The 26,257-nt window shown below is 34.4% G+C and overlaps 2 protein-coding genes and 1 non-coding gene across 3 annotated transcripts in view; 1 reads left to right on the forward strand and 2 right to left on the reverse strand.

The window, feature by feature from the left end:
* Window positions 1-4,346, reverse strand: part of LOC117104323 (ataxin-2-like protein) — a 46,695-nt gene extending 42,349 nt beyond the window's left edge. The window contains exon 1 of the mRNA XM_033245137.1: window positions 4,048-4,346. Within this exon, the coding sequence (XP_033101028.1) occupies window positions 4,048-4,118 (71 nt within the window). The 5' untranslated portion in view covers window positions 4,119-4,346. The remainder of the gene's footprint in view (window positions 1-4,047) is intronic.
* Window positions 4,347-10,853: 6,507 nt separating this feature from the next.
* Trnae-cuc lies at window positions 10,854-10,925 on the reverse strand. Its single transcript has one exon. It is a non-coding gene; the product is annotated as a tRNA-Glu (tRNA).
* A 396-nt stretch (window positions 10,926-11,321) lies between these two features.
* The window catches only part of LOC117104333 (probable E3 ubiquitin-protein ligase HECTD4), a 47,560-nt gene continuing 32,624 nt past the window's right edge, over window positions 11,322-26,257 (forward strand). The window contains exons 1-16 of the mRNA XM_033245150.1: window positions 11,322-12,205; window positions 13,259-13,479; window positions 14,134-14,381; window positions 17,529-17,684; window positions 18,100-18,283; window positions 18,939-19,112; window positions 19,844-19,957; window positions 20,796-20,928; window positions 21,282-21,452; window positions 21,699-21,819; window positions 22,409-22,588; window positions 23,310-23,531; window positions 23,757-23,824; window positions 24,400-24,592; window positions 24,741-24,860; window positions 25,583-25,851. Of these exons, the coding sequence (XP_033101041.1) occupies window positions 11,487-12,205; window positions 13,259-13,479; window positions 14,134-14,381; window positions 17,529-17,684; window positions 18,100-18,283; window positions 18,939-19,112; window positions 19,844-19,957; window positions 20,796-20,928; window positions 21,282-21,452; window positions 21,699-21,819; window positions 22,409-22,588; window positions 23,310-23,531; window positions 23,757-23,824; window positions 24,400-24,592; window positions 24,741-24,860; window positions 25,583-25,851 (3,293 nt within the window). The 5' untranslated portion in view covers window positions 11,322-11,486. The remainder of the gene's footprint in view (window positions 12,206-13,258; window positions 13,480-14,133; window positions 14,382-17,528; window positions 17,685-18,099; window positions 18,284-18,938; window positions 19,113-19,843; window positions 19,958-20,795; window positions 20,929-21,281; window positions 21,453-21,698; window positions 21,820-22,408; window positions 22,589-23,309; window positions 23,532-23,756; window positions 23,825-24,399; window positions 24,593-24,740; window positions 24,861-25,582; window positions 25,852-26,257) is intronic.

The raw sequence follows: 26,257 nt of genomic DNA on the forward strand, positions 1-26,257 counted from the left end.
GGGCCACCTAGGGCCCACGGGGTCCAGGGCCAAAAACCCCGGTGGGGGTCCAGCATTCTAAGCATTTACAGGTGTCATTTAATTGATTTGAGAGGCCATACATTTAAAAAAAATGTATATATTAAAGAGGTAATTTTTTGAGTTAGGAAAAGATAAAAAACAAAAAAAAACTAATACTTTATAGTACTACAGTATTGGTAATTTAACAACAGTGGCATGATACAAACTCCAAAGAATCCAGTATGGTTTATTCTTTATTTTTTATTTATATAGCACTTTGGAAGTCGTATCATACTATACTCACTTAAGACAATCTGTAACAAAAAGAAGCGAGACAAATTTGTATGGTTGGTTGTAGCGTATTATACACAGGTGAAACTATCCCCTGCCGGACACCATCCCGGTATTTCTGAGTCAAGGTTTCGGGGCCTGAATTTTTTTATGTTACTAGGTACACATAATAATACTGGCCATATTTCTTTTGCAGGCCCTTTAAATTGGCTAGAAATAAATTTAAGGACTGTTAAACTAAAAACTAAAACTAAAATCAAATGTCCATAAAACTTAAATGTATTGACAGGCTTTTTTTTTTTTAGAAATTAATACAAAATACTGTATGGTACATTTAACTGGAAAAAAAATAAATTTTTTTCAACTGAGTTTTAAAATTTCTCCATAGATATTACTGTATATTTTTTCTGCCACTTTCATTAACATTAATGTACTGAAATTAAAAATATTGTGTAGTTAACAGACATCTTAAACATCCCTTGTTGTACTATAGGTTTTTTTTTATGGTTGTACTTTAGACCTATTTCTAACAAGGCCTGGATACATTTATTCCGCTTGCTTGGTGGTGCCTATCATCACAATTTAAATATATAGAAGCAGCTAATTACATTGTTTACAATATATTTTAGTGTATAACATTTATATTATGTTAAGCTACTGCCAATTAAACATGTGGAATTTGATGTCAAAATACTGCAGAGTTTTCTTTTTTCCATGCCTGCATGGTACATCAATTAGGAACAATTACTTAACTTGTTGGTACCTCATTTGCAAAGAAATGTGTAACAGGGGAAAATGTGGAACATGTACTAATAATTTTACAATGACAATGCTAAAATTATATTTGGTAGTACTGTACTTACTAAAATTATTTATGAATTATAAAGAATTTGAAATTTGATCACTCTCACTCTTTGATTTAATTACATTGTTCAAAGAAACAGGCCTGGATTACAATAAGGAAGTCCCATTATCTTTTTACGAGAACTTACAAAATTTATCCTCAATTATCTGTCACCATTTTATCATCATAATCATTCATCAACATCATTCTCATCATCAAAATCTAAGATATTATATAAAGCCAAGTAATTTACCAACAGTTCAAGACATGTAAATTATCATATTTTTGCATCTCCTTTAAATAAAATAAATTTCATGCAAAGACAATACAGAATTCAACCCATTTCTAAATATGGTACATAAATATTGGTTCTAATTATTTCTTCACAAACACCAAAATTAGTGTAATGTAATATGTGTACAAAAAAAAAATTAAACAGCTTCTATCAACTCATTTGGATGACAGGAAACCCAAGGAATGGACTGACAATAGATTTACAAAGAGAATTTCACTTGATTATAAAAAGAACCTTGGAAGAATAATTCAATTCTGATATGCACTCAACTGAAGAAACTGAAAGACAGAACACAGGGGTTGAATTTAATGAATGCATTAATCTACATTTAAAGGTTATTTACATTACTATAACTATTATGAATAATAGAAGTCAAAGTACAATTTAATTGGCTTGAGGACTTGCTAAATAATCCACAAAAAGTGCAACAGGCATCATTTTATCTGCAATGTGGAAGCTACTGTAACCAGCCAAGACATAGTAAATCAAATTATGAAAGTATTTCAAAGAAGACAACCACAAATAATGGTTATCGATTGCTTGCCATTAACCATATAAAAAAATTATTAATTAAGCCTATTCAATAATACAGCATTATTTTTTTGACTTAAAAAATCTTGTGTTGCCAAACCCAAACAACACATATACTTAAAAATATTTTTTACCAAGAAAAAGCCAAAAATATTTAATAATTTGCCAAGACTGACAACAATGTATTTGCATGGGACATTTGTAAAAAAAGGTAACTCGTAACTATGAATACAGTAAAAGGATTAATGTTGACCAATATTTTGTATCCTGACCCTCCCATCTCTTTTGCACATTTGTTTATAAATATTTACAGTCCATGACCTATAGACCTGCACATACTGTATCATGCCCTGTCATTTTACTTTAGGATATCAAAATACCAGTCAACTTCAAATATTAATGCACAAAGCAATGCCACAAACCAAGTACAATATTATTAATTAAATCATCGTCTTACATTGAGTTTATTTCTTTTGTCACGCACTATGAAACATTGGACAATCTGACGTCGTCCCAATCAAAGCATGTGTTTGCACGCCACCACCGCACCCCCGAAAAAATTAATTAACCAAATGGCGGACAGGGTTTTGGAAGCATGGTCTCTGCCCCCGGGAAAGATCATAGTGATGACGAAAATGTGTTGTGTTTAGAAAAGAGTACAGAAGACCGAAAGTGCATGACAAACAATATAAAAGCATCAATTTTATTGATAATTACCTTTGATATGCTGTAGAGCAAAACAAGAGGTAGGGCCTACTGTACTGTACGAAACAGTACTTGAAATAGCAGTCGCTTGTAATGCCAAAAAAGTGAGGAACTCTCTACTCACTAATTTGAATTAGGACCTAGCTAAGGCCTACTGTAGGCGTAGCACTAAGCCTAGAGCAGGTCCAGTAGCTGTCGGTCACATATCGTAAACGATCGTTTTTGTTCTATCATTAATATTATTATTATTACCGCCTTTACGACTGGTTACAAATGAACAAGACATAAATAAGCAAGAAATTCATTTACGGAACCGTTTTTGTGAAATTTTATTGGTTTGTAAATTTGGCTAAAGCATTTTCAATTTGGCGAAAAAATTAAAAACCTTTCGCCATTTTGGCGAAAGAAAATTTGCCCCTAGCAATGGTTATATTTTTGTACAAATTTTGGGCCAAGGCCTATGTTTATTTCTGGGGACAGAACATATTCAATTCAGTCCTCCAATCGAAACACAGAAAGAGTAGCAATGGAATTGAAACAGGGACTAAATTTGTGGAAAAAAAGGATCTCTACAGTTCATTGCCCATGTAGCCCTTCAGAATTATTGCTGCATAACTGCAATCAACTTATTCCATGTTGTCTTATTAATTCTACATTTGAAATTTTTCCAGGAATAGGAATTATTAAGGAAGAATTTTTTTATTTTATCAATCATCAACCAACAGAGATAGGACTTAAAAAGTTGAATACATATAAATTAAAAGGGAATAATGTAGACATTTTCTGGGAGGATACATTGTAGTAGGCCTAGATGATAAATAAAAAACAACCTTAGCGATTTGGCCAGACGTACACTACAGTATGTTGATTAATTATTTTCCCATGTTTTCAAAGTGCCATCAACTTTGTGAATGATTCCTTATAATATTCTAGTTACAAAATAATGTTTTCAATGGAAAGTGTTAAGGAAAGAACATGTTGATACAACTGAAAAATGTTATTAGGTTAGGGCCTATATTATCAATCTCTAGCTAGCCTAGGCCTAGCATATGCCCACCTCCTTGTGTGTATTGCTTGCCTAGCCAAAAATTGTGCTACCGTAAGCCTAGGCCTCGTAAATAATAGCTAACTTAGCCTAGGTTAGGCCTAGCATAGAAAGAAGCCTATCATCAAAAAATATAGCATTTTACTTTTAGTTAGGCCTGAATACTTGTATTTAATTAGGGATCAAAATTGGTTAATTATTGAACACTTATGTTAATATATATTTATATGGGAATTTCTGTGTACAGTTCAGAGAACAAATATATAGTTCAAAAGGCCAGTTTGATAACCCAAAACGTAGGCCAAGACACTTTCATTTCATGAAGCTGATACAAACCTTCCATGACCACTGTTCCCGGTTCTCCCCCCTTTACGTTTGTTTTGTGGTGCTTGCTGTGTACTCATCATGCCTTCGGATCGCCGGTGAGCTGCTTCTCAGAAGCACGAGCCTTGCAAAATCAATTAATTTGTATTTTATAACAATCAACAAAGCATATCGATAAAAATGCTTGTCTTTAATATTCGCAACTGCTTCCCACTACCACCAGAGGATGATTTCAAAGGCAATGTTTTTGATAAATCGACAATGCTTTGGCCTTCGACAGAGACCAGAAAATAATTATGCTAAAGGCCAATGGCGGAACAATATCGGAAATTAGTTATGAATCATTTTAGTAGGGTCAAACAATGTCAATACATTTTTCCACAATTATACACGGTAGTAATGTAAATATATGTTTTAATTTTATTTAATATTTATATTTTACTTACATGTTTTGTTTATTTACGTGTTGTGTAACCTCTTATACGTTACACGAGTTAGATCTATTTTATCTTTATATCATGTTGTGAAGTGACGTGGCGGGTAAGTAATAGATGGATGGATGCAAAAGAAGAATCGAAGCGACGACGAACGTCGCATGTAGCCTACAAAAGTACATTATTTTTATCTTTCCACCTAAATGAGAAGCGCCCCCATTATCATTTTATCGCCATCATTTCAATTAATTTGTACTGTAGAGTAGTTATAATTTTTTTCTCGAAAATCTATTTTAATTTTATTTTTTCTCGCTCTCAAAACCAGAAAACAAAATGAAATTCCGATAGGCCATAACCGTGGCGCGTTCGCGGAAATTGACTCTACATGTGTATTGTTTTATGCAGTAGAGTGGGTGGGGGATCGAATTTTTAAAAATCCGAAATATACAGTAGAACCCTATTAATGGGACACCTTAGGACCAAAAAAGTGTCACCTTACAAAAAGTGAATAGGGGTTCCCTTAAGGGGACACTAACCAAAAACGTCCCCTTAACCTTTAGAGTCCCAAGCATAACATTATTCCACTTTTAATAACTTTGATAGTTGAAATGTGGTTAATGTATGCTAAATAAAAAGTGTCATGAAGACATAACAAGTGTCATGAAGACATGGGCCTAGATTCTTTATAGGCCTATAGACTTATAGTACTGTAGGCCTAGGGCACTATGGTTTACAATAACAACATGTGCCCAGCCTTTTGATGGCAGGTACGCCGACTATAAGACACAGGGGCCTATTAGACATATTAAACTATGACAATGCAAATACATTACATTTATGATGAAATCGAAATATAGGCCTAATTAAAAAAAAAAAAAGAAAAAGAAAAAAAGATGTTTTATATTGTTGATTGTCTTTAGTTCGAACTCATACAATACAAAACGATATAACAAGACGATGAAACAGAATTCATCATAAACAAAGTTAAATCCATTGCGGTCCGATGATTCCAGTGCTACAGATACAGCAGAATGAATAGGTAGGCCTCGGACTTACAAATCAGGGTAAGGGTTACGGTATGGAATACATAGAAAAAGTAATAAATCTCCTGATTACTTTAGGACGTATACAGTACACAAAGCACACACCGGGGCCGATACCGATATATTTTCAAGGATAAAAAAAAATGTTCTTTTTATCGCTTAATAATTGTCAAGGCCTATAGGCCTACTTGATTGAAATTATTTTGAATCTATTGTAGTGATACAAAAAAAAATAGTGAAACGATAAAGAAAATGGTCCCTTTTAAATAGGTGTGAAAATGTAAATTGATTTTACCATTTCACACTCTGGAAGTAGGCCTACAAACTCCCCGTTCCCTTTAGGGGTGTCGCCTTAAGGGTTGCCTCTTGATAGCTTGGCGAGTGTTAAAGGAGATATATTTCCCCTCGTTGGCACGGTAGAGCCCATGAATTTCACGGTGCTCGAGGAAAGGACACTTTTTCTCAAGACAAGATCAACCTAACGCCGAGGAATCAATCAATTTTTTTTAAACAATAGTGCATCATTATTTTTTACATCTTCCTCTTTGGGAAGTGGGGACCCCTTTTATTATTCCCTGCAGTGGTGGTTTGCTGCAATGCTGACAGGTAACAAAAGCCCTACAGAGTGTCCGAACCAAGGGACATCCTTCGAGCCTCGGGCCAAGTGCCCCATAATAAATTCTTGGTTGAGTTCATAGAGCTGATCTTAATTGTATGTTACCCCAAATGTGCTTTATACAACTTATATGAATTAGCATTTTTATATTTTATATTTATGTATATCAAAAGACAAATACAAACAGCAGCCGACTGAAATTATTAGAAAAAAAATTACATTTATATTATCATAAGCCTCGTTCAATGGTATGTCTTGTCAGGCGGTAGGCCCACCTTTGATATATAATAAAAATGCTAGCGGAACGGGGATGGGGGCGGGTAGGCCAGCCATGGACGTAGAGGATTTTGAAATTGGAGGGAGCCGTCATGCGAGGTACGTAGGACCCGGGGTGGGGTTCCAGGGACTGTTTTGAGATGATAAAGTGAAAATTGCAATAAACGCATCATAAATAATATTAGTCAGCCTAATAATAATTATATGAAACTCAACAGTGGGGATCCAAGAATTCAATAGAGAGGTGACCCAGCGAGGGACTTTTACAAATTGAGGAACCACCCACCTCAGACCCACCATGATTGGGGCTGAGGTAAGAAAATTTATGATTAGGACCATTGCCTGAAATTACACTCTCAGACTTAAATTTGGATAGGGGGCCTATATTGTTTTTTCCATTAAAAAATTAAGGGGAGAGTGGGGGGGGGGGGGCTTGAATCCACCACTGCTCAAAACTTTCTTTATCCAATATAGTCATAATCACAAAACATGGGCATGTAAAACCAGATCACATCCTAAAAACACATTTATGCATTCTCGCCTCATCAGCAGTCACTAAGACATGCTCTGAGTCAGGTGTCGACTCGACAGAGTTTAATGTCATACACAAGAAGGGCGCAATCTGTTTCGAAAGGTGGAGGTGGGTGGGGGAATTTCGTGAGTCGACACCCACATAAGGCCCACCATGGTTGGGGCTGAGGTAAATTTTAGGGAATAGTATACCTCTAGATGACCAGAAAATAACGTTTTTATAGTAAAATTCATCATCATCACATCACCATTATATGGTACTCAAAATGAAGCGCCAACAATTTTCTTATGATCTTTTATCAGGGAATTTCGGCAACCATAGATATATCTTATTAATGTGTGATGTACCAGAAAATAAAGCTTAAAAACATTGTTTTTGAGTATGTATTTTACATACTTCAAAGCCGTGGTTTCACAACCATATCAGCCACACCATCGTCGGGGCTGTGGAGAGAAAATTTGAGATAGTACCTCTAGATGACCGGAAATGACACTTTTATAGTAAAATTCATCATCATCACATCATCATTATCATCATCATCATATCATCATTATATAGTCAAAATGAAGCGCCAACAAATTTCTCATTGTCTTTTATCAGAGATCTACTTAATATCCCGGACAACTTAGGTCTAACCATAGCTTACTAAGCTTTAACTATACTATAATAATTGTGATCAACACAACTTACTTTTTCGCCTTTAGCACAATTTTCTTTACTTTTTAATATTATTAATATTATTATCACCATCGTCATCGTAATCTTTAAAATAATTATGAGTATATTATTATTACTACTATACTGTAGTATTAAAACAAAACTATAGAGCTTGCAAAAGGATAAAAACCAAACTGAACCAAATTTATCCCATTTCTGTATCTGAAAACGGGCCTGGGATTTATGGATTTAAGATTTTTTTTTAAATCACGCTTAGGCCTAGGCCTATGTTATTATAGGCCTAGGCCTATGTAGGCTATCGTGTGCTGATGCATATTTACATAGTTAGAAGTATTCATTTTGTGTGGTCACAGGAAAGAATTTGTATTCTAGCAAGAATAAGCTTTAAAATTTCAACACTGTTACAAAGGGGAGGAGCCGCGGCTCTCATGGTTCCCCCTGTAGGCCCTATACGTCCCTAAGGTCAGCCCCGGCCCTCCCCACTTTTTGGCAGAAAATATATAATGTCATAGATTTTTGTTGATCGGAAAGAAATGCAAGAAAATAAAGAGGGAATAAAGAGGAGAGGGAGGGGAAACAAAGTTATGCAGTACGTCCCGACCGAGTTACGACTTCCCTGACTGACTGACTCCCCCATCCTTGGGCTAAAAAAAAAAAAGAAAGAATTCTAGACCTATACCTTTTCAGAACCCTGAGCTGATATTTTTTTTTTCTTTTTTTTTTTTTTATAATAGGAAAATTAGAATTCGGGAAAGCTCATTTCCAGCCATCTAACTAGGAATCAAAATTTTCTCGGGAAAGGACCCCTTTATTTCTGGGGTTCGTTCAGGAAAAAAAGAATACGTACTATGCAACGTATGTATACCGGTACACACATGCCTATTTACTGTAATAAAAATAAGAAAAATTTACCTGACCGTTTTCAGGGGAGAAACCCTTGGATTTTGAAGTCGGAAAAGCTCATTTTTCGCCATAGGAATCAAAATTTTCCTGGGGGAGAACCACCACCACCTTTCATTTTTGGGATTTATCGATATCGATTATGTAAAAAAATATACGTATAATGCAATTACTCAATTTGTTTTATGCACACACACAAGGCCTGTTTACTGTAATAAAAATGAGAAAAATTTACCTGACCGTTGTCAAAAAGGAAAAACCTTGAATTTTGAATAAGTTGAAAGTCATTTAAAAGACACTTCAGAAGTCGGGAAAGCTCAGCTAGTTCCCGCCATTTAGAAATCAACATTTTCCCAGGGAGAACCAGAAGTCAGAAGCTCATTTCCCGCCATCTTGGAATCAAAGTTTTTCCTGGGTAGAACCACCGGGCACCTTTCTTTTTTGGGTTTATCGATTCATGGAAAAAAGAATACTCCATTTGTTTTATGTATGTATACACACATAACAGGCCTATTTACTGTAATAAGAATGAGAAAGCTTAAATGACCGTTTTCAAGAGGGGAACACCTTGAATTTTGAAGAATTAAAATTCATTAAAAGACACCTAGCTCAAAAGTCGGGAAAGCTCATTTCCTTCCATCTAGGAATCAACATTTTCCCACCCCCTTCCTCTTTGGGGTTTTTGGGAAAAATTTCACCCTGTGCCCCCTAAATTTGAACCCAGATTCCCCCTGATTCATATTCCCTTTCATCTAACTGGACCCCCACCCCACTTTGAAAAACGTTCCACCGGCCCTGAGTTAGAGATTGTAAAAGATGAAATATTTAGAAACAGTGATGAATTTGCCCACCTGACGTGTAGAAGGCCTATACGCTCCCAAATACCTACTTGCCAAAAAAAATCGCAAGCCGGAATGGGAATCGAATGACCTTCAGAAATAGACTGGTATAACCACTAGACAACCGAACTTAGGCACAATATTGGATAGTGATTTACAATTCAACACCATAAATGTGGTTAAGAAATCAAATCAACGTCTTCTTCTAAATCTAGGCTAAATCTTATGCAAATGGCTGAAGCCATAGGCCTATATTCTATTACGATCAATAATTACTTTCAACTGTTGTATATTCTAACAGAATTACATAGAACAGACAATTGATCGCTATACGAACGTGATGTTCTAAATGAAGTTAAAATTTGAAAGATCCTGCATGCATCGAATATGCACTGCACTGTAAATAAATCATGTGGATATCGTTCACTAAAACAGATGCAGGATATTTTGTCCAAAACTCAGAATATGTCAATTTTAATAGGTACGGTAGATAATTAAGTTATTCGGCGTGTGTAAAATTATGTGATGACTTTACGAATAATTATTTTTATTTTTATATTATGTGTGAAATGCATTTTGCATCAAAGGAAATTGATTTCGATATTGACATTGCAATGAAACGGAAGGCAAACAAAAGACACTGCAATGACTGTCTCTTATACACATCTAGATGTGTATAAGAGACAGGGGCTGAGGTAAATTTTAGGGAATTAATAGCGATACGAAAAAGATGTTTATCAGTTTAAATAATTTATGTGTTTGTTTATTTTATGTTTTTTTTTTCTTATTGTTATTATACTTGGTCGATGTATATACATTTGTATACAAATATGTATATACAATATATATATACAATATATATATACATATATATATATATATATATATTCTTTTATTTTTCTTTTTGTTTTTTTATCTAAATATTTAAAATTAAATAGTCCGTAAATGATAATATTTATTTTTTTAATGATAAAGAATGATTTTTGTATAAAATTTCTGAATAAATCATTCATGAATGAAATGAATTGTATCTACGACCCTGGTTGACTTGTGAAAAATTACAATACGTATATCTTATCTTATATCTTTGATTTGGTGTTACCCAAAGTATCTATTAATACCCTTTATCCAGAAAGCTGCAATATTGAAATATTAATAAACTCTTGTAAAAACATGGGTGATCCAAGACATTTTTCATGGGCTCCAGAAATATATAATAAATAGGCGCCTCTTAGGTTTAAGAAATTAATGGGTGGTATTTTATTTATATATTCATTTACTTTGAATTGACAACGAACAACATTTTTTATGAGCAAATATGGCTGGAAAATAGCCTTGGCCATGACTATCCTATTTTAATGGTTGGTACGGTACGCGATGGGAATCCAAAATGACGTATAATCTGTGTATTCTCTACTTTTTAGGCGTAAACACATATAAAAAAAAAATTTACCGATCTACACACAAACGTGACCAACACAAAATGAGTATAAAAAGAAATTCCCACACCGGGAATCGAACCCGGGCCGCGGCGGTGAGAGCGCCGAATCCTAACCACTAGACCATATGGGACTTGGTATAGGAAGGGAAATTTTAAATATAAAACGTATACTCCTACGTTCTACAAACTACGCAGGTATACAAACACAATTAATCCTTACTTTAGAAGGTTTCAATTAGGCGTATTCCTATGCATAGTTTATAGTGTAATCATATTTAGCATGAAAAACAACTTTTGATTAACCTGGGTCCAGAGGGAAGAAGCCCATTCCATAATAATAGTAGGCCTAGTGATTGATTGCTCAAAGCGTTATTCATATTAAAAATGCGTTAAAAAATTGGTGGACATACAATGTTATAAACGCACTTTGGTAAAAATGCACTACAGTCTACAGTTCAGTACTACAATCACTATGTACACACGCGTTCACTCGTGTGTTGACACTTTTCAATATCAAACAAAGGGTGAATCTTGATAAGTGTAGATATAGACGAGCAGCAAATTACCACCTCGCAGATCAAAACAATCACATAATTATAGGCTAGGCTCTAGGCCTATATGGAATCCAAACAAGAATATGTAGACATTCCTCCTTTTAGGATCCGATTGTTTGCAGGTGAGAGTCTATTATAATGATGGCTACATCTAATGTTAATGATAACAGTCAATGGCTATCTATAAGCGAAGAAACACTCTTTCTTCACAATGGTTTACTGAGAATTCTTGACCTTGTTGAGCTTCCACAGGCCTCAGACAACCATGCTGCAGACGCAGTAGGCCTAGGCCTAGGTGAGAATGGAGTAGGCTTAGGCCTGGTAGCCTTCGACTCGAAAGACCCAAAGGAACTTACAGAAAGGCTCTTGGCTGTCTGTGGTACTCAAAATAATGTGTTCGCATATTCTAGACTGCTTGATTATAGGCTCAATGCATTAAAAGGTTTGTGGACTGCACAAAGACAGCTTGCTACAACGTCAGAAAAAGCTGTAGAAAAAGAGGCAGCAAGCCAGGAGGAAACATTTAGTCTACTGAGAAAACAAGGGTTGTGGCATCAAGGTGATACAGTAAGTTTTTCAAGCAGGGTAAGCCTACTACTCGTTTTTCCCCTCTTGAAATCTCAAAGTGCTGTTGATCCAGGTTTAATTGGAACCACAACAAAGCTATTGCTAAGTTGTCTACAAGATTGTCCACCATTAAGTTTGATGAAGGAACCTTCTGATTGTCTGAATGGCCTGGAAAACCTTTTGTGTACATGGCTTGGAGAGAATTCAGAAACTGAATGTTCATTAAAGATCACAGATATTGAGCAAAAAGAAAGTGCAGCTGCAGCCCTAACAGCTTTAGCTTGTGCAAGGTGAGAACTTTTGAAATGACCAAAATAGTAACAATATAATGTTTATACATATGTTTATACATATGTGTGCACTTTTCAAAATAGTGCGATGAAAAGTGTAATAACTTTCCAATAATTGTTTAGTTTTTAAACTACAAGGAAATTGTGTGCATTTTCAGCAGCCAATATATTATCATTGTAAATTTAAAAAGTTACATATTGTCCTAATTTATGTTCGTGTTGAAAACAAACTGTACTGTATATGTGGCAAAGACAAGCCAAACCAGTCACTCGTCGCAAAGATCGATTTTGAGTTATTAATACAGTGTTAGAGGGTAAAATAATAGCTATAAAATGGTAAAAAAATCATTCAAATCGGACATTTCCTTATGAAGTTACAAGCGTTTAAACATACAGCTGTTTAAGGAACAATATATGAGAAATGAGCCTTCAAAGTTTATGATTTCAGGCATTACTCATGCAGAAACTATCATCAAATCCTTAAAAAGTGTTGTTTGTTTATTGAAAATTGGGAAAATAACAGCATAGAATGATTTATAGATATGTAAAGATTAGTTTAGTGTAATAAAATAGATTTTTAAAAATTTGACATTCCAACATGTTTTGGCCATTTTCTCTGAAACACGATTTGCGACGAGTGACTGGTTTGGCTTGTCCTTGCCACATATAGTTATATCTGTAAATAAATCATTTTCTCACAATTTTTGATAAATACCTTGAAAAGAATTAAACAACATGTTTACATCAATTTATACAATGCCTATTAACTACACGCAAATTTATTACTACTAATTAAAATTACTGAAAAATACATAGCCCCATGAGTTCATATTTTTGATTTCCTGAAATTCTGTCTAAGAATCACCATGACATTGTATCCCTTTATTAAAAAAAATAGGCTAAAAACTTAAGACTTAATTAGATGGTAATTTACAGAATGTATAAAAAATATGCATATTCTAATTATGTTAATTTTTATTTTACTATTATTACTGTATGATTGATAATAATGAGATTGTTTTTCTTTATTTCTTTGTCATAATGAATACTTAGAGGATCTATAAAGACACTTATTCATACTGTACATTTACTCCAAAAACTATCGAATGAAATTACTTCTCTACCTGTTGCCAAAATCCTGCACAAGTTACTGCAGCTTGCTGGGGGGCCAGGATGCCCATCATCTCTACTGGGTACAAAGCATATACTCTGCTGGGGCTTTGAAGATATGTTAAGCATCGGAGAAAACATCAATGACCAAGAAAAAGATAAAGGTAAAGAGCAATTTGCTTGAAATTGCATCTTTTAAAAGTAGGTCTATTTTAGTTATACACAGTGGCCTAGGGGGTCTAGCAGCCCACCAAACCTCCCCCTCCCCCTCCCAAATGTGTCCATGAAATTCAATGATTTGAAATTTGCTAAGCGGTTAACAGGCAACTGTAAAATTCTGTTACCTGTGAAAAAAGAAAATTATATCCAAATTTAAGTCTGAGAGTGCCATTTCCAGTCATCTAGAAGTGCTATAATCATAAACTTTCTTACCTCAGCTCCAACCATGGTAGGCCTATGTATAGACCTTCCATCTGTGAAATTCCGCCGCTGGGCCCCCTCTATTCCACTAACATTTATTTATTTTTCCTTTATTTCCAGCATCAGATTTGAGTGATTCATATATTGGCTATTTTGTAGTGTGATAATACCATACTTCATATTATTATATATTTACTTTTTTATTAACTTGAATAATTTGTTATCACTTAATTTTATGCAACATTCTACAACCGTCCAGTTCATAACAAGTGTATCTGAAGTATTTTTAAAAATCCATACATAAATTATATCCCTGATGAAGTGGAAAATTGAGGATGCATTTCCTTATTGCATCTATACCAGGATGTAATTGTCAACTTTTCCTTATGATTTTACAGAGAATGAGTTTGGTAGAAGCATTGGATGTGATGGTAATTTTTTGTACTCGACTGATTCATGTGGAAGAGGAATTGCCAAGATTGGTACAGGCATGCATGGCACTCTTCGGGGATATGTATATGCAACAAACCAGGAGCTAGAACCAGGGTGGCTAACTTATGGGGATGACTGCTTAGCACACAGACCTAGTTCATTTGATGCCAAAAGTGGAGTGTTGTTTATTGAGGTTGATGCACATACTCTAAAGGTGGTTTTTTGATTTGGAAAAGTCAGATTAATTTTTATGTTATGTAATATTTCATTTTATTTATTTGGTCCAAAGAACATTAAAACTGGCAAACACAGAATAACAGAGAGGAAAAAAAACAACACTCAATTTTCCGGACAGGCCAAAAAGTGAAATAAATCACTGCCTGGTGGCTCTCTAATACCAATGAGAACATAAATTAAATTAGCATAAAATAGTCAAGTAAAAATATTAAAATATATATAAAAATATATATATGTACAAAATCATTAATTAAATTATTCAAAAGTTAATAAGATAAAAACTTTAAAAATACAATAAAAATTGAAATAAAAAAATAGCAGCATAAAGGTAATGTAACAGTAAATATTTCCTATAAATAAACGCCACAACCTCTTTAACTTATGACTGGTTTGTATTTCCAAACTTAACACTAATTAATGTATAATTGAGAATGACCTATATCATCTTCAATGCATTTATGTTATGATATGACACATAAACATATAAATAATAATCTACAGGTAGATTTTTTTTACAACTGGTGTAACAATAGCCTCAAAGTTATTAAAATTGCAGTCACAGGATTAAAATAATAAAAACAAAACATACTAAACAGTACAGGTAGCTACGTACTAAGTGTGCCTAGGCCTACCATACTTTCTTTAGCTTGTGTTCTTACCATTATTGTTATTATTATTGTTATTATTATTATTATTATTATTATTATTATTATTATTAATGATGATATTATTTTTTATTATTTATTTGTATTCAATTTTTGAAAAATTTTATTATTTTTATTATTTTTCTGGCTGAGTTGGACGAGTTATAGATAAATTCCATCATAGCCGATTGTTGTTGTTATTATCAGTTTGTGTGGCTATTTTTTTTCGGATTGTCAATAATATGAATACATACGACGAAGAGCATATGTATGCTATCCTTCTTCAGTGTACAGCACCATACCTTTCAAGACAATGCTACTTAGCCAAGGTTGTGTCGTCAGTTTCTGTGGTTATTTTAATACAATTCTCCTTGACGATTATATGATGCACTGTAGGCCTTCGATAGCCAAGGATTTTCGACCGGAATTCTCATTATTAATTTTCATTGCCATGCATGATTGTGTTAGCTTGAGTTGCGCATGGTTATTTGTTGCTTAAAAAGTTTGATTTTCCCATTTCTATTTCATGACCTCTTCGCAGACGCTGCCTGGTTCCTGAGACATCTTTTTGATAACTTCGCATGATCGACATGGCTTGTCAACGTCACTATCTCAGTCCACATGCTCACTGGCTGTCTAGCCTTTCCCAGGGCATTCTCACTGTGTTTTTTTTTTTTTTACATATTTCACAGACATTCTTTGGTAACTGTGCTTGCGTATTGATTAATTCAGAATTCCCATTCTACCTACAGTTTCTTAATCTGTTTCCTCTTGATTGTAGCAGCCTAAAGGTGCGGCGCGAAAATGTTAAATTTACAAGGGTAAGATGCAAGATAAGAAATATTAAAATATAATTATGGCTTGGATGGATTTATTTGGTGTAAACATCAAGGATAACCCACAAAAGTCTGAAGAAGACTTACTTCCAGTGGGGTACTTCTGCTGGTGATTGAACAGTAAACCGGGAGGCAATCCCTACTCTTTTCCGATTAGTGTACTGCGATCTTTAATGTGCACACGGGCCCAACGGCTTGAACATCTTTTCCGAAAGATGGTGCACTATCGTAACTTGCATTTCAGCCCTCCAGCTGACACACAAGGAGAGCAGCGATGGGCATTGAACCGGGGACCTAGATATCTCCACGGTTCAATGCACACAGTGGCTACCACCAGTTTGGCCGACTGAGCTAAGCTCTGATAAACAGTTTTTCATTGCATAAATAATAATAATATATTTTATAATAAATGATATTAAATATAATTTAGATTTATTCAGTGTGAACATCAAGGAATACCCACGAAAGTCTAAAAGATATACTTCCAAGAGACTTGCTTAACTTACTTAATCCTCTTCATCCCAAGCGGGACATAAGGCTTCAACAATCTACTTCCATCTGGAGCGATCCTTTGCTACTTCCGGGAGAGGCAATCCCCTAATCTTTTCCGAAGAGTATACTATGTTCTTTATCATCATATTGCACACATTACCAAAAGCATCTGAAAGACAGTGTTTTTTTTTTTATACTTGCCCTACAGCCTGTTACGTGGATCGAAAGGAGAGCAGCAGAATTGAACTGTGTACCAAAATATCTCCACGGTTCAGTGCACACACAGTGGCTACCACCAGTTTAGCCAACTGAGCAAAGTGTACATGTCCACTTTCTTGTTGCTTTTTTAATTGCATTGAGTATTGTCTTTATTCTTCATATTTTACTCATCATTCTCATCCCCTTTTCCTTTACATTCACTTTTTTTTTCTCCTTATTGTCGTTTTTGTCTTCCATGTATCATAGTTACCAACCTGAGAGATTTGAAATGCGTGACTAAACCAGTTGGCTGGGGGAGGTGGGGGGGGGGGGTGCGTGGCCCGTGGTGCTCTGATGAGCATTTTAAGCTCTTTTAAAATGATTTCAGAGAGTATTTGTAGACAATACAGGTACATAAGCAAAAATATTTTTAATAAAGATATGTACAATTTGAGTTTCAAGGTACGTTTAATTTGAGCACCCAAACTATGTAGACACACAAATATTTCTTTACTGATGAATTTTTATTAACGCATCAGTGAAATAAGTATTAACATGAATACTGCACTCTCTAATGACTTAAGTTACTGCATTTTCAATAAAACCAATTTTTTTCTAATTTTAAATACATTTTCCCCTGATTTTGTGATAATTTGTGCTAAATGTGTGACAAATTTAGGATCACGCATGTGTTTCTGCAAAATGCGTGTTTCATCCCAAATCACTTTAAAATGCGAGACCGTCCCGAACGATGCGAGACGGTTGGTAAATATGATGTATCCCTAAGACACTAAAATACTATCTTGGAATCCAACAAGCAATATTTATGCAAGTGCTTTTTTAAACTACATATAATATTTATTTAAAATGTTTTATTTAAGAAAATGAGTTCCATTCTTCTTTGTTAAATTGTTGACAACAATGAATATGATGTTCTTTCCTGCTCCTTCTTAGATGAAAGAAGTGGTAACATTTAAACAAACATCCCTGAATCCTATTACCATAGCTCTATGTAGTGATGGTTTATTCTTTTATTGGATATGGTGTCCAACTGGTATGGACAAGAATGGGAAAGGGCAGAATATCTACCTAGAGGTTTTCAAAATTCAGGTGAGATTATACTCTTGTACTTAGTAGCGTAATGAACCCAAGACCCACTAGTTTGTGGTTCAACCATCGAGCTATGAGGCCAAGGTGGTATATTACATTGGGTTTCCCATTAATGACATATTTTTCTCATTAAAAAGTGTATGCAGTGTATTGATTGATCAGTTTATTTATTGATTTATTTTGGTATACACATAAAATAATAATCAATGTGCTGAAAATATTGTATTTACAATTACTTAAGAATATAAAAAATATAAAAACCCACATTTTTATATCAACATTTTCTGTTATTTAGCAACATAATTTCTCCATCATTATCCCTATTTTCCACATAATTTCTTACTTTACTTAACAATGATCATTACAATTGTGATCATCTCTTATTTATTACCATTATCATTATGCTCATTTACAGAAATCAGAAGAAAAATATCAAGCAATCCACGTACAACAACCAGTGATATTACAGCGCAAAGAGGAAAGTACAAAAACAGACACAACAACTTTGATGGCACGGCTGCGTAATTACCGCTCCACCACTATGGCATTGGCAGCACTGGCTGGCGGCCCAGTGCAGAGTGCTACTAAAGATGATACATGTGAGATCTTGTTATATTATTTATTTATTATTATTAATGTTTGTAAAAAAAAGTTTCCCTTAAGTTAAACCCAGTAAATTTAGGTGAAATTTTATTATTATTTATTATTAATTGTTGGTTTATGCAGTCTTCAAAAATTTTAAATAGAATATACATACAATATTATAGTAGACAATTTTCAAAATATATTGTACCTGTGTTGATGAATGAATGATTCTGTACAGGCTTACACTTTGTGGCCTACTTAACAGGCATACTTAACCTACTAATTTCTTGCATACTGTACATGACTTAACCTAGAATGTCAATATTGGCCAAACCTGTTAATTTATTCAAAGCTTTCACAACAAAGTTGATGTTTTTTTAACAATATGTCTAACTCAGTAAATGCATTCAAGATCGTAACCAGGATTCAATTAAAGCTCTGGATCTGGGTCTGCTTAAAGAATCGCTGGTCTCTTCCCCTCTCTGGCATCATTTTGATGGTTTTGTTATACTATGGAAGGGAGTATTTGGGTTTATCAAAGGGAATTTGCTCGAAAGGTGGGTTAAGCCAAACAATAGAAACCCCTGGTTTTATGGGCCTGGTTTTACTGCATTCGACTCAAACTTATATGTAAACTAATTTTGTCAATACTTTTCTTACAAACATTAGCTAATACAAGTTGTGGATTAGCATTGAAAGTGCTAAGGAAGTCACCAATGTATGTGTGTGGTACTAATGTAGTGATCATTACCCCTCCGGTCGGAGGTTCTAGTGGAGGGGCTAGTAGTAGTACATCTACTAGGGCTCTGTTTGGCACAGGATCTGCTCTCAACACCAGTAGAGGTAAATCTTAAAATATTTTTTCACTGTCAAAAATAATTTATATAAAATATATAATATTTATATAAATAAAGTTTGCCTATATAAAACACTACTGTACTTTATAAAAAATTACTATAAATATCATGATTCCTCCATTTCACAACAAAGGGCGGATGAACTCCTCTGAGCCAACGGCCAACCATGCTTTAGTTTAAGGAATAGGTTTTTTAGTTCCATAAAATAACAAACTTTTTTCAAAATGTCAAACTCAAAAAGCTCAATCACCAAGCGCATAGAGGCTTTTTCGCATGATGCGCAATACAAATCCAACTATTAAATTAAATTAAATTTAAATTTAATTAAATTTTTAAAATTCAATTAGGTATATCGGTAATAGTTTACTTTAAGTTTTAACTTACATATACTGTAGTTTATTATTTTATGTAAGACATAAATGTGAAAAAAACTGGAGGAATATTGTACAGGGCAAAATAGGTAGGGAAAAAACTTCTGGGGAAGAATAGCCAGGGGAAAATAGCCTGGTTGTGGTTGTGGTTGGGTTGTTCAGGCAAATAGCCTAAGCCTAGAGCCTGTTGTTCACATATCTAATAGCATAATGTCTCTTTTTAGCAGTATTGCTCTATAACCAATAATATATAAAACAATCGATTGAATACCACTTTCGTTTATGTTGTTAATTACTGTATTTGCTTTAGATGTGGAGAAAAGAATATTTTTGTTTTTATTCTTAGCCCTGTGTACGAATCATATATACAGTGTATCCAATGGTAACTTCCATGTGAGGGTTGACTGTACGGATGCACCGGCATCCGCATTGGCACGAGGAGCTAGTGTACAGAGTATAGGTATGATAACGATTGACCTTTCTGCTAAGCCCGCCCCTTTGATATTGTTGGTACAGTATGGTCCCACAAAGCAAAACATGCGCAAATACGTGCATTTGTGCGGACAACACGTGTGTTTGTGAGACGCGCGCATATTCATGGCGCTGTTCTGATTGGTCAGTTGTTAAATTTGACCCTCCGGAAAGGTCTACTACTACATTGTTAAACTCTGTCTAGATTATCAATTTTTCTTTGACAAAATACTGTTGTATGCCCATATATAATCATGATGGGTCTGTATATGGTCATGATGTGCCTATATGTGGTCATGATGTGATGTCATCATGACCATGTTTTTGTCAAATAAAATTCGATATTCTGGAAAGGGCTTTAAGATATAATGACACGAACAAAAAAAATGTTATATGTAATGTTTTATAATTTGTTTCTGTCATATTTAAAAAGAGAAATTTTAAATCATCATATTTTTTACTCCATTGGTAAAATTAATATATTCTCCCCCCCCCCCCCACCCAAAAAAAAAAACCCCCCAAAAAAAAAAATGCTTACCCGATATTTTCAAGATCATTGTTTGTAGGGTTTGTAGGGATTTTGCAACAAAGTTTTCATTGTGCTAGTATCTCAGCTAGAACATAACAGATATTCTCTATTTTGCTTCATGGATATAGTGCCTTTGACACAAATAGATTGTCAATCTCAAACCCAATTTTTCGATTGGAAGCCCACATGCACCACACCACACCATATGCTCGCACTGTAACCAACATAGGTTCCATTTCTGAAATAAAAATATGACATTTTAAAATCTTGTTAAATGTTCTTTAAAACCACTATTTAGGTGTGTGTTATGATGTAATAAATGATATGATATGGACCTGTTCAAATGATTGGGTTGATCAGTGGTACAATCCTGGGCTTAGGGCCCCTCACCATGTCCACCGTCAACTTGGAGTGGAACCTCCAACTCAACAGCAGCCTTGTTACTTCACATTTCCTTTATATTTATATATTAATATATAAATGAAAGGACATGCAAATAGGATAGACCCGTAACAGATACCTTAAACTGACAATGGAATGTACCACTTCTGTCATTTGCCACCAAACAAATTTTTGGACAATGTATTTGGTGGTCTTTCTTTTTTTGGATTTGTTACTTCACATTTCCTTTATATTTATATATTAATATATAAATGAAAGGACATGCAAATAGGATAGACCCGTAACAGATACCTTAAACTGACAATGGAACGTTCTCATTATTAATGTGTTTATGTTGATTATGTATTTTGTTAATCAAAAATTACATTTTGTTATTTTTAAGTGCTGGACTGACCGTTCTCTACCCGACACCAGAAGAGCAAACCTGTTTAATCCAACAACTTTTGAGAGATGGTGATGGCACACCAGCATTAACTAAACTATGTGATCTGTTATTAGTGAACTTAGCTCAACAATTAAGACAAGAATGGAACAATAAGGAGCAACCTGTTCAGTAAGTAACTTATCTTCCTAAAAATTGCATTTCTCAAGTAAAGTCTGTTACTAAAAAGACCACCGTTGCTAGATTGGCCTCTCTCATGACTAACATCAAAAACAGTTAATTCTCTTAAGCATCATTACGTAAGACTTGTTTTGGATTTTTTTTTACCAAGACGAATATTATAAAAAAGGGGGATGGGGCGTCGGGGAGTTTGTTTAGACAGCTTTATTTTCTATTAAATTTTGTTCTTAATTGTAGGTTGAGTGATGAACTGATTTACTACATCCTGAGAATAGCTGTGAAGGAATCTTGTATTTTATTGAGGAACTGCCAGACTATGGAAGATGATCAGTTTCAGATGTTCCTTGCTAGCACTCCAGTAAGCTTTTTTAAAATCTTTTACTATAGGTTATCAGAAAAATATAAAATCATTTGGGCTTACATCACTTGTTTCAGAGTTGGTCTTATACTATCTTAAGTTGTGTTTTTGTGGATTAAAAAACAAATTGTAGTTTTAATATCTAGACTGACATTATTTAAGGTCCCTATGATCAGGGTTCAGACTCTATAACTGAAGTTCTAGGCTCTATAACCAATGGTTCTAGACAAAGTGAGCCTGACTGAAACAAGGTCAGGGGTCATTCCCAAATTGTCTATAACATAGCATGATCCATATTACAGCCCTTCAATAATGCAAATTGAGTTATCTAAGCCTGGTCGGAAATGGACATTGTGGAGATCAAACTCTTAACCATGAAGTTTAGCATATAAACAGCAGCTTTGTGCTTGCAAATTCCCTCATATGGTTTTTTTATACATTTTTGTATATAAGGAATAAACATTTTTCTTTGGAAATGTATATGAAAATGATTTCTTAATTTGTATTCTTTAGAGTATACAGCTTTGTTAACTATGTTTCACAACTGCATGGCATAAGCAGTAATTCTATTTTTCCTATTCTTATTCAGCGTGCGTCCCCATGTCTTCAATATATCATGGGTGTCCTAACATGCGAGACAAGGAATTTAATCTTAAGCTCACCAGAAGAGAAAACAAATGGAGAACAGCAAGAGACAGGTAGCCAGACTCAAGAACCTGGTGCATTATTCCTTGGAATAGCTAGTAATATTTTGAAAGGCAGTGAAAAGGTAATAAATTGACGACAACTAAAATATCTGTAGTAGATGTGAAGAATACTGTAGCACTCGGTGATTAACTCCTTCTCAATCACTCTTACCGATCCACTTTAAAAAAATTTTAATCAGTAGTGAAAGAAAATATGTTCCTAAGTTGCTGAAAATAGTCTTAAGTTTGTGTGAATGTCTTCTAACTCATAGTTTGACAGACATGAGTTCTCTATTATATAGAGTACTACAGTGTTACGTCACAATACCACATGATACTACTCTGTTGCTATCGTTGCAAAACGCGTTCAACCGGATGCCATTTTCTCCACTGACAAACCATTGATCCCAATTTCTCACGTAATTATTAAGATGTTGTATTTTAGTTTTTCTTTGTAAATTTTTTATTGATAATTAAATGTGTGTTCGATAAGTAATATAATACAAGCTTTTGTGTTTCTAGTACATTTTGTTGGTAAAATATTAGATTTTAAAATGCCTATTCAAGGAAGCCTATGAAGTCATTCAGGCGTAATGAACGGTAACCAACGACCAACGTCCGGTTGGCGACAGAGGGCGCCACATGGCATTGTGACGACACAACTGTGGTACTCTATATTTTGGATAATTTTAAATATGTACATTATTTTGTAATGCTTACTAATCTAGATTTTTGTGTGACAATTTGGAGAAAAAATCTTGCATATTCCTGATAAATGTTGTATGATTTTATAATTTTTTTCAGGTGTTAGAAGTATTATTAGAGGTAGTGAGTAATCTTGTGAATGAACCAAGTGAAATTGCTACACCAAGAATTGAAGCCCTAGAGAGAGTATTAAAAGGAACCGTGTTGGGACACCTCTTACCACTACTTACAACTTCATTAGCACACCCTAAGTTGTGTTGTCTGAGTGTTGTGCAACAGCTGATGCCTCAGTTGGTACAACTTGTCCTTCTTAGTAGTAAGGTGAGTTGATAATGCTTTTTTTTTCTTCACTTGCTATTTAGAGAATGGAACTAAAGTCTCATTTAAAGGCTTAGTATTTACTTTTTGAGAATTGAAGTACAGTAGTTGAATTGTATAGGAATTCAACTCTGGACCATGTTAGCATCTTGACTACTAAGATGTTTATGGTATGTTATGTTAGATTTGTTACCTTGTAAACTGATAATGTGCTATTATTTGTCGTAGGTTGCTCTGCGCATGAAGAATCACATAGAGAACTCTGAAGATTGTGCAGGGAAGCTGTATCCATCCAGGTTAGTATTTTTATATTTTAGAGAATCATAATTATGATAATATGTATAATAACAATAATGATGATAATAGTAATAGTAATAATATCAGTATTTATATGATATTAGAGAAGGCTACTTTTAGGTTTTACACACATTTACATTATGTAATTTGTATTTTTTTTTTCTGGAAATATAAATGAAATGAAATTATGATGATAAAAAATTAAAATTTAGTTATGTAATAAGGATGAAGATTGTAATAATATGGTAATGGTTGGAAACTTAAATAGTGCATAATATGGAGTCTCTATGTGCTGTACAGTAAACAAAATAGCAGAATCTATTCTAGTAGATCAACTAAGCTAACCATGCTAAAATATATAACAAAAACAGATAAACACCAGTGAACTAACACTATCGCGCCGTTTACCTGCAAGCAGTAGTTAGCAGGTACATGACTCACAGGTTCTCGTAGTGTTGGCATCTGGCCTAGCCTTTCCTAACAAAAAAAATGATTATTACTAAAAGTATTAATGGCATTCATAAGAACAATAAAAATGATAATGATAACAAGTATTTTATTTAATCTGTTATAGTTTATCAGATAAGGGAGATGGATTCTTAGGTGGATTTAAGATACCTGCTCCTTGGTCATCAGGCAAAGTAGTAGAGACGATCCATCCAGTGAGAGATAACTACAAGTTCAGAGATACCATTCACATTCCTGGTGCCAGGTGTTTATATCTTCGTTTTGAACCCAGGTGTGCCTCGCAATATGATTATGATAAGGTAAGATCAGAGGCTAACTATTAACTGTTTTCTCATACGACAATCTCATGGATTCTTGCCAATGCAATGTGAGCCAGGCTCTAACACTTAGTTTTCTTAATTATATTCTATTCTATATTATTATTAATTCTATGCTTAATCATCAAAGGTGGTAGTGTATGCCGGACCTACAACAAGTTCCAGAAAGGTTGCTGAATATGGTGGCAATACATATGGTTATGGTAGTCGAAGTGTTCTTGGATCTGGTTGGCCTAAAGACCTTGTCAAGGTAAATATTATAACTCATTTTCACACATCTATTCCAGAGGAACATACCTCCAGACTCTCCTTTGCATTATCCCAATGTAATCCTCATAGCTGCTATTGGCTCTCTGTCTTAAGCTTTGTCCACTCTATCAAGTTTCATGTGACAACCCCCATATATGTGACCCAAGCTCACAAACGGGCCGTAAACTCGTCCTCAGGCCAAAATGAGTTTTTGTTATAATGGCATAGAACATATCATTTACTTTAAAATGACAGTTAAATGGACTCAATCGGGTGTCTGGAAGCAAAGTTATAACCGTTTGAATAATTGTCATCTTTATCAATTTTCTTAAATCAAGTTTTGAGAAAAATGCTTTTATTATCGGCAGGTTTCTATTCATTTATCATTAGCTCCCATCAGAAAATGGCTAAATTTTACCTCTTACAGATGGAATTTTAAACTCAAACCTCAGGAATAGTAAGATTAATAGTTATACTTTATTTATTACACAAAAGCCCAATCCACACAAAATTCACGTTCTACGCCCTATTCTAGGTATTGAGGCTTGTTTCTCAATACAGTGCAGTGCGAGTTTGCAGCCCGTTTGTGAGCTTGGGTCACATATGGGCATCATACCCATATATGGCTACATCAAAGGTATTTTTCACATTAAATTTGATAGTCTAAATAGAGTTTTAATTACCAAGCCACAACTCTACATTTTTACTATATTTGTTTTTCAGGTTGAGGGTAGTACCGTTACTTTCACATTTGAGATGCGAAGTGGTCGTGAGCACAACACCCCTGACAAGGCACTGTGGGGATTCAGCTGTATGGTGAGGGCACATGAGAGCTCAGAACTACCATCAAACCATCTACCATTTGTTGTTGACATTGCCTTAGGCCTAGCTGTTCTCACTTGTACACATCTACATGTGTTGTATGATGGCCCAAAAGAGAACCAGAATGAGAAAGAATGTCAGCATATATTAAGTTCTAAGATATTACAAAGGTAAGCATTTCACAGAAAGTATATTATACTCAATTAAATTTTAAAAAGGGAAAAAATTAATGCATGGATGAACAGACATATGTGGAACTTAGCGGGAGCGTGTGTCTATGCCCTTTACTGGCTTACTGTATTATGTTTACTAATAAAGTATCCACACAGGGATACGGTTATCAGGTTGTGTTGCATCTTTTTTATGACTTTTTTACAGTAATAAGGTACTTAAGATGACAGATGACCCATCATGCACCTCCACCAGATTTACACTTTTAGCCATCTTTAACTGCCAGACGACAACATAGTGTCTTTGCCCCAAGGGGGCATAGACACAAAAAGTAATGGAATCATCCATCCTAACTGTTACTTTTAAGCAATGAAGCAAACATGCAGCATAATAAATTATTTTTTC

This window comes from Anneissia japonica, unplaced genomic scaffold (assembly GCF_011630105.1).
Source record: "Anneissia japonica isolate Jap-2015-1 unplaced genomic scaffold, ASM1163010v1 scaffold4536_len1192065_cov207, whole genome shotgun sequence".
NCBI classification, from domain to species: domain Eukaryota; kingdom Metazoa; phylum Echinodermata; class Crinoidea; order Comatulida; family Comatulidae; genus Anneissia; species Anneissia japonica.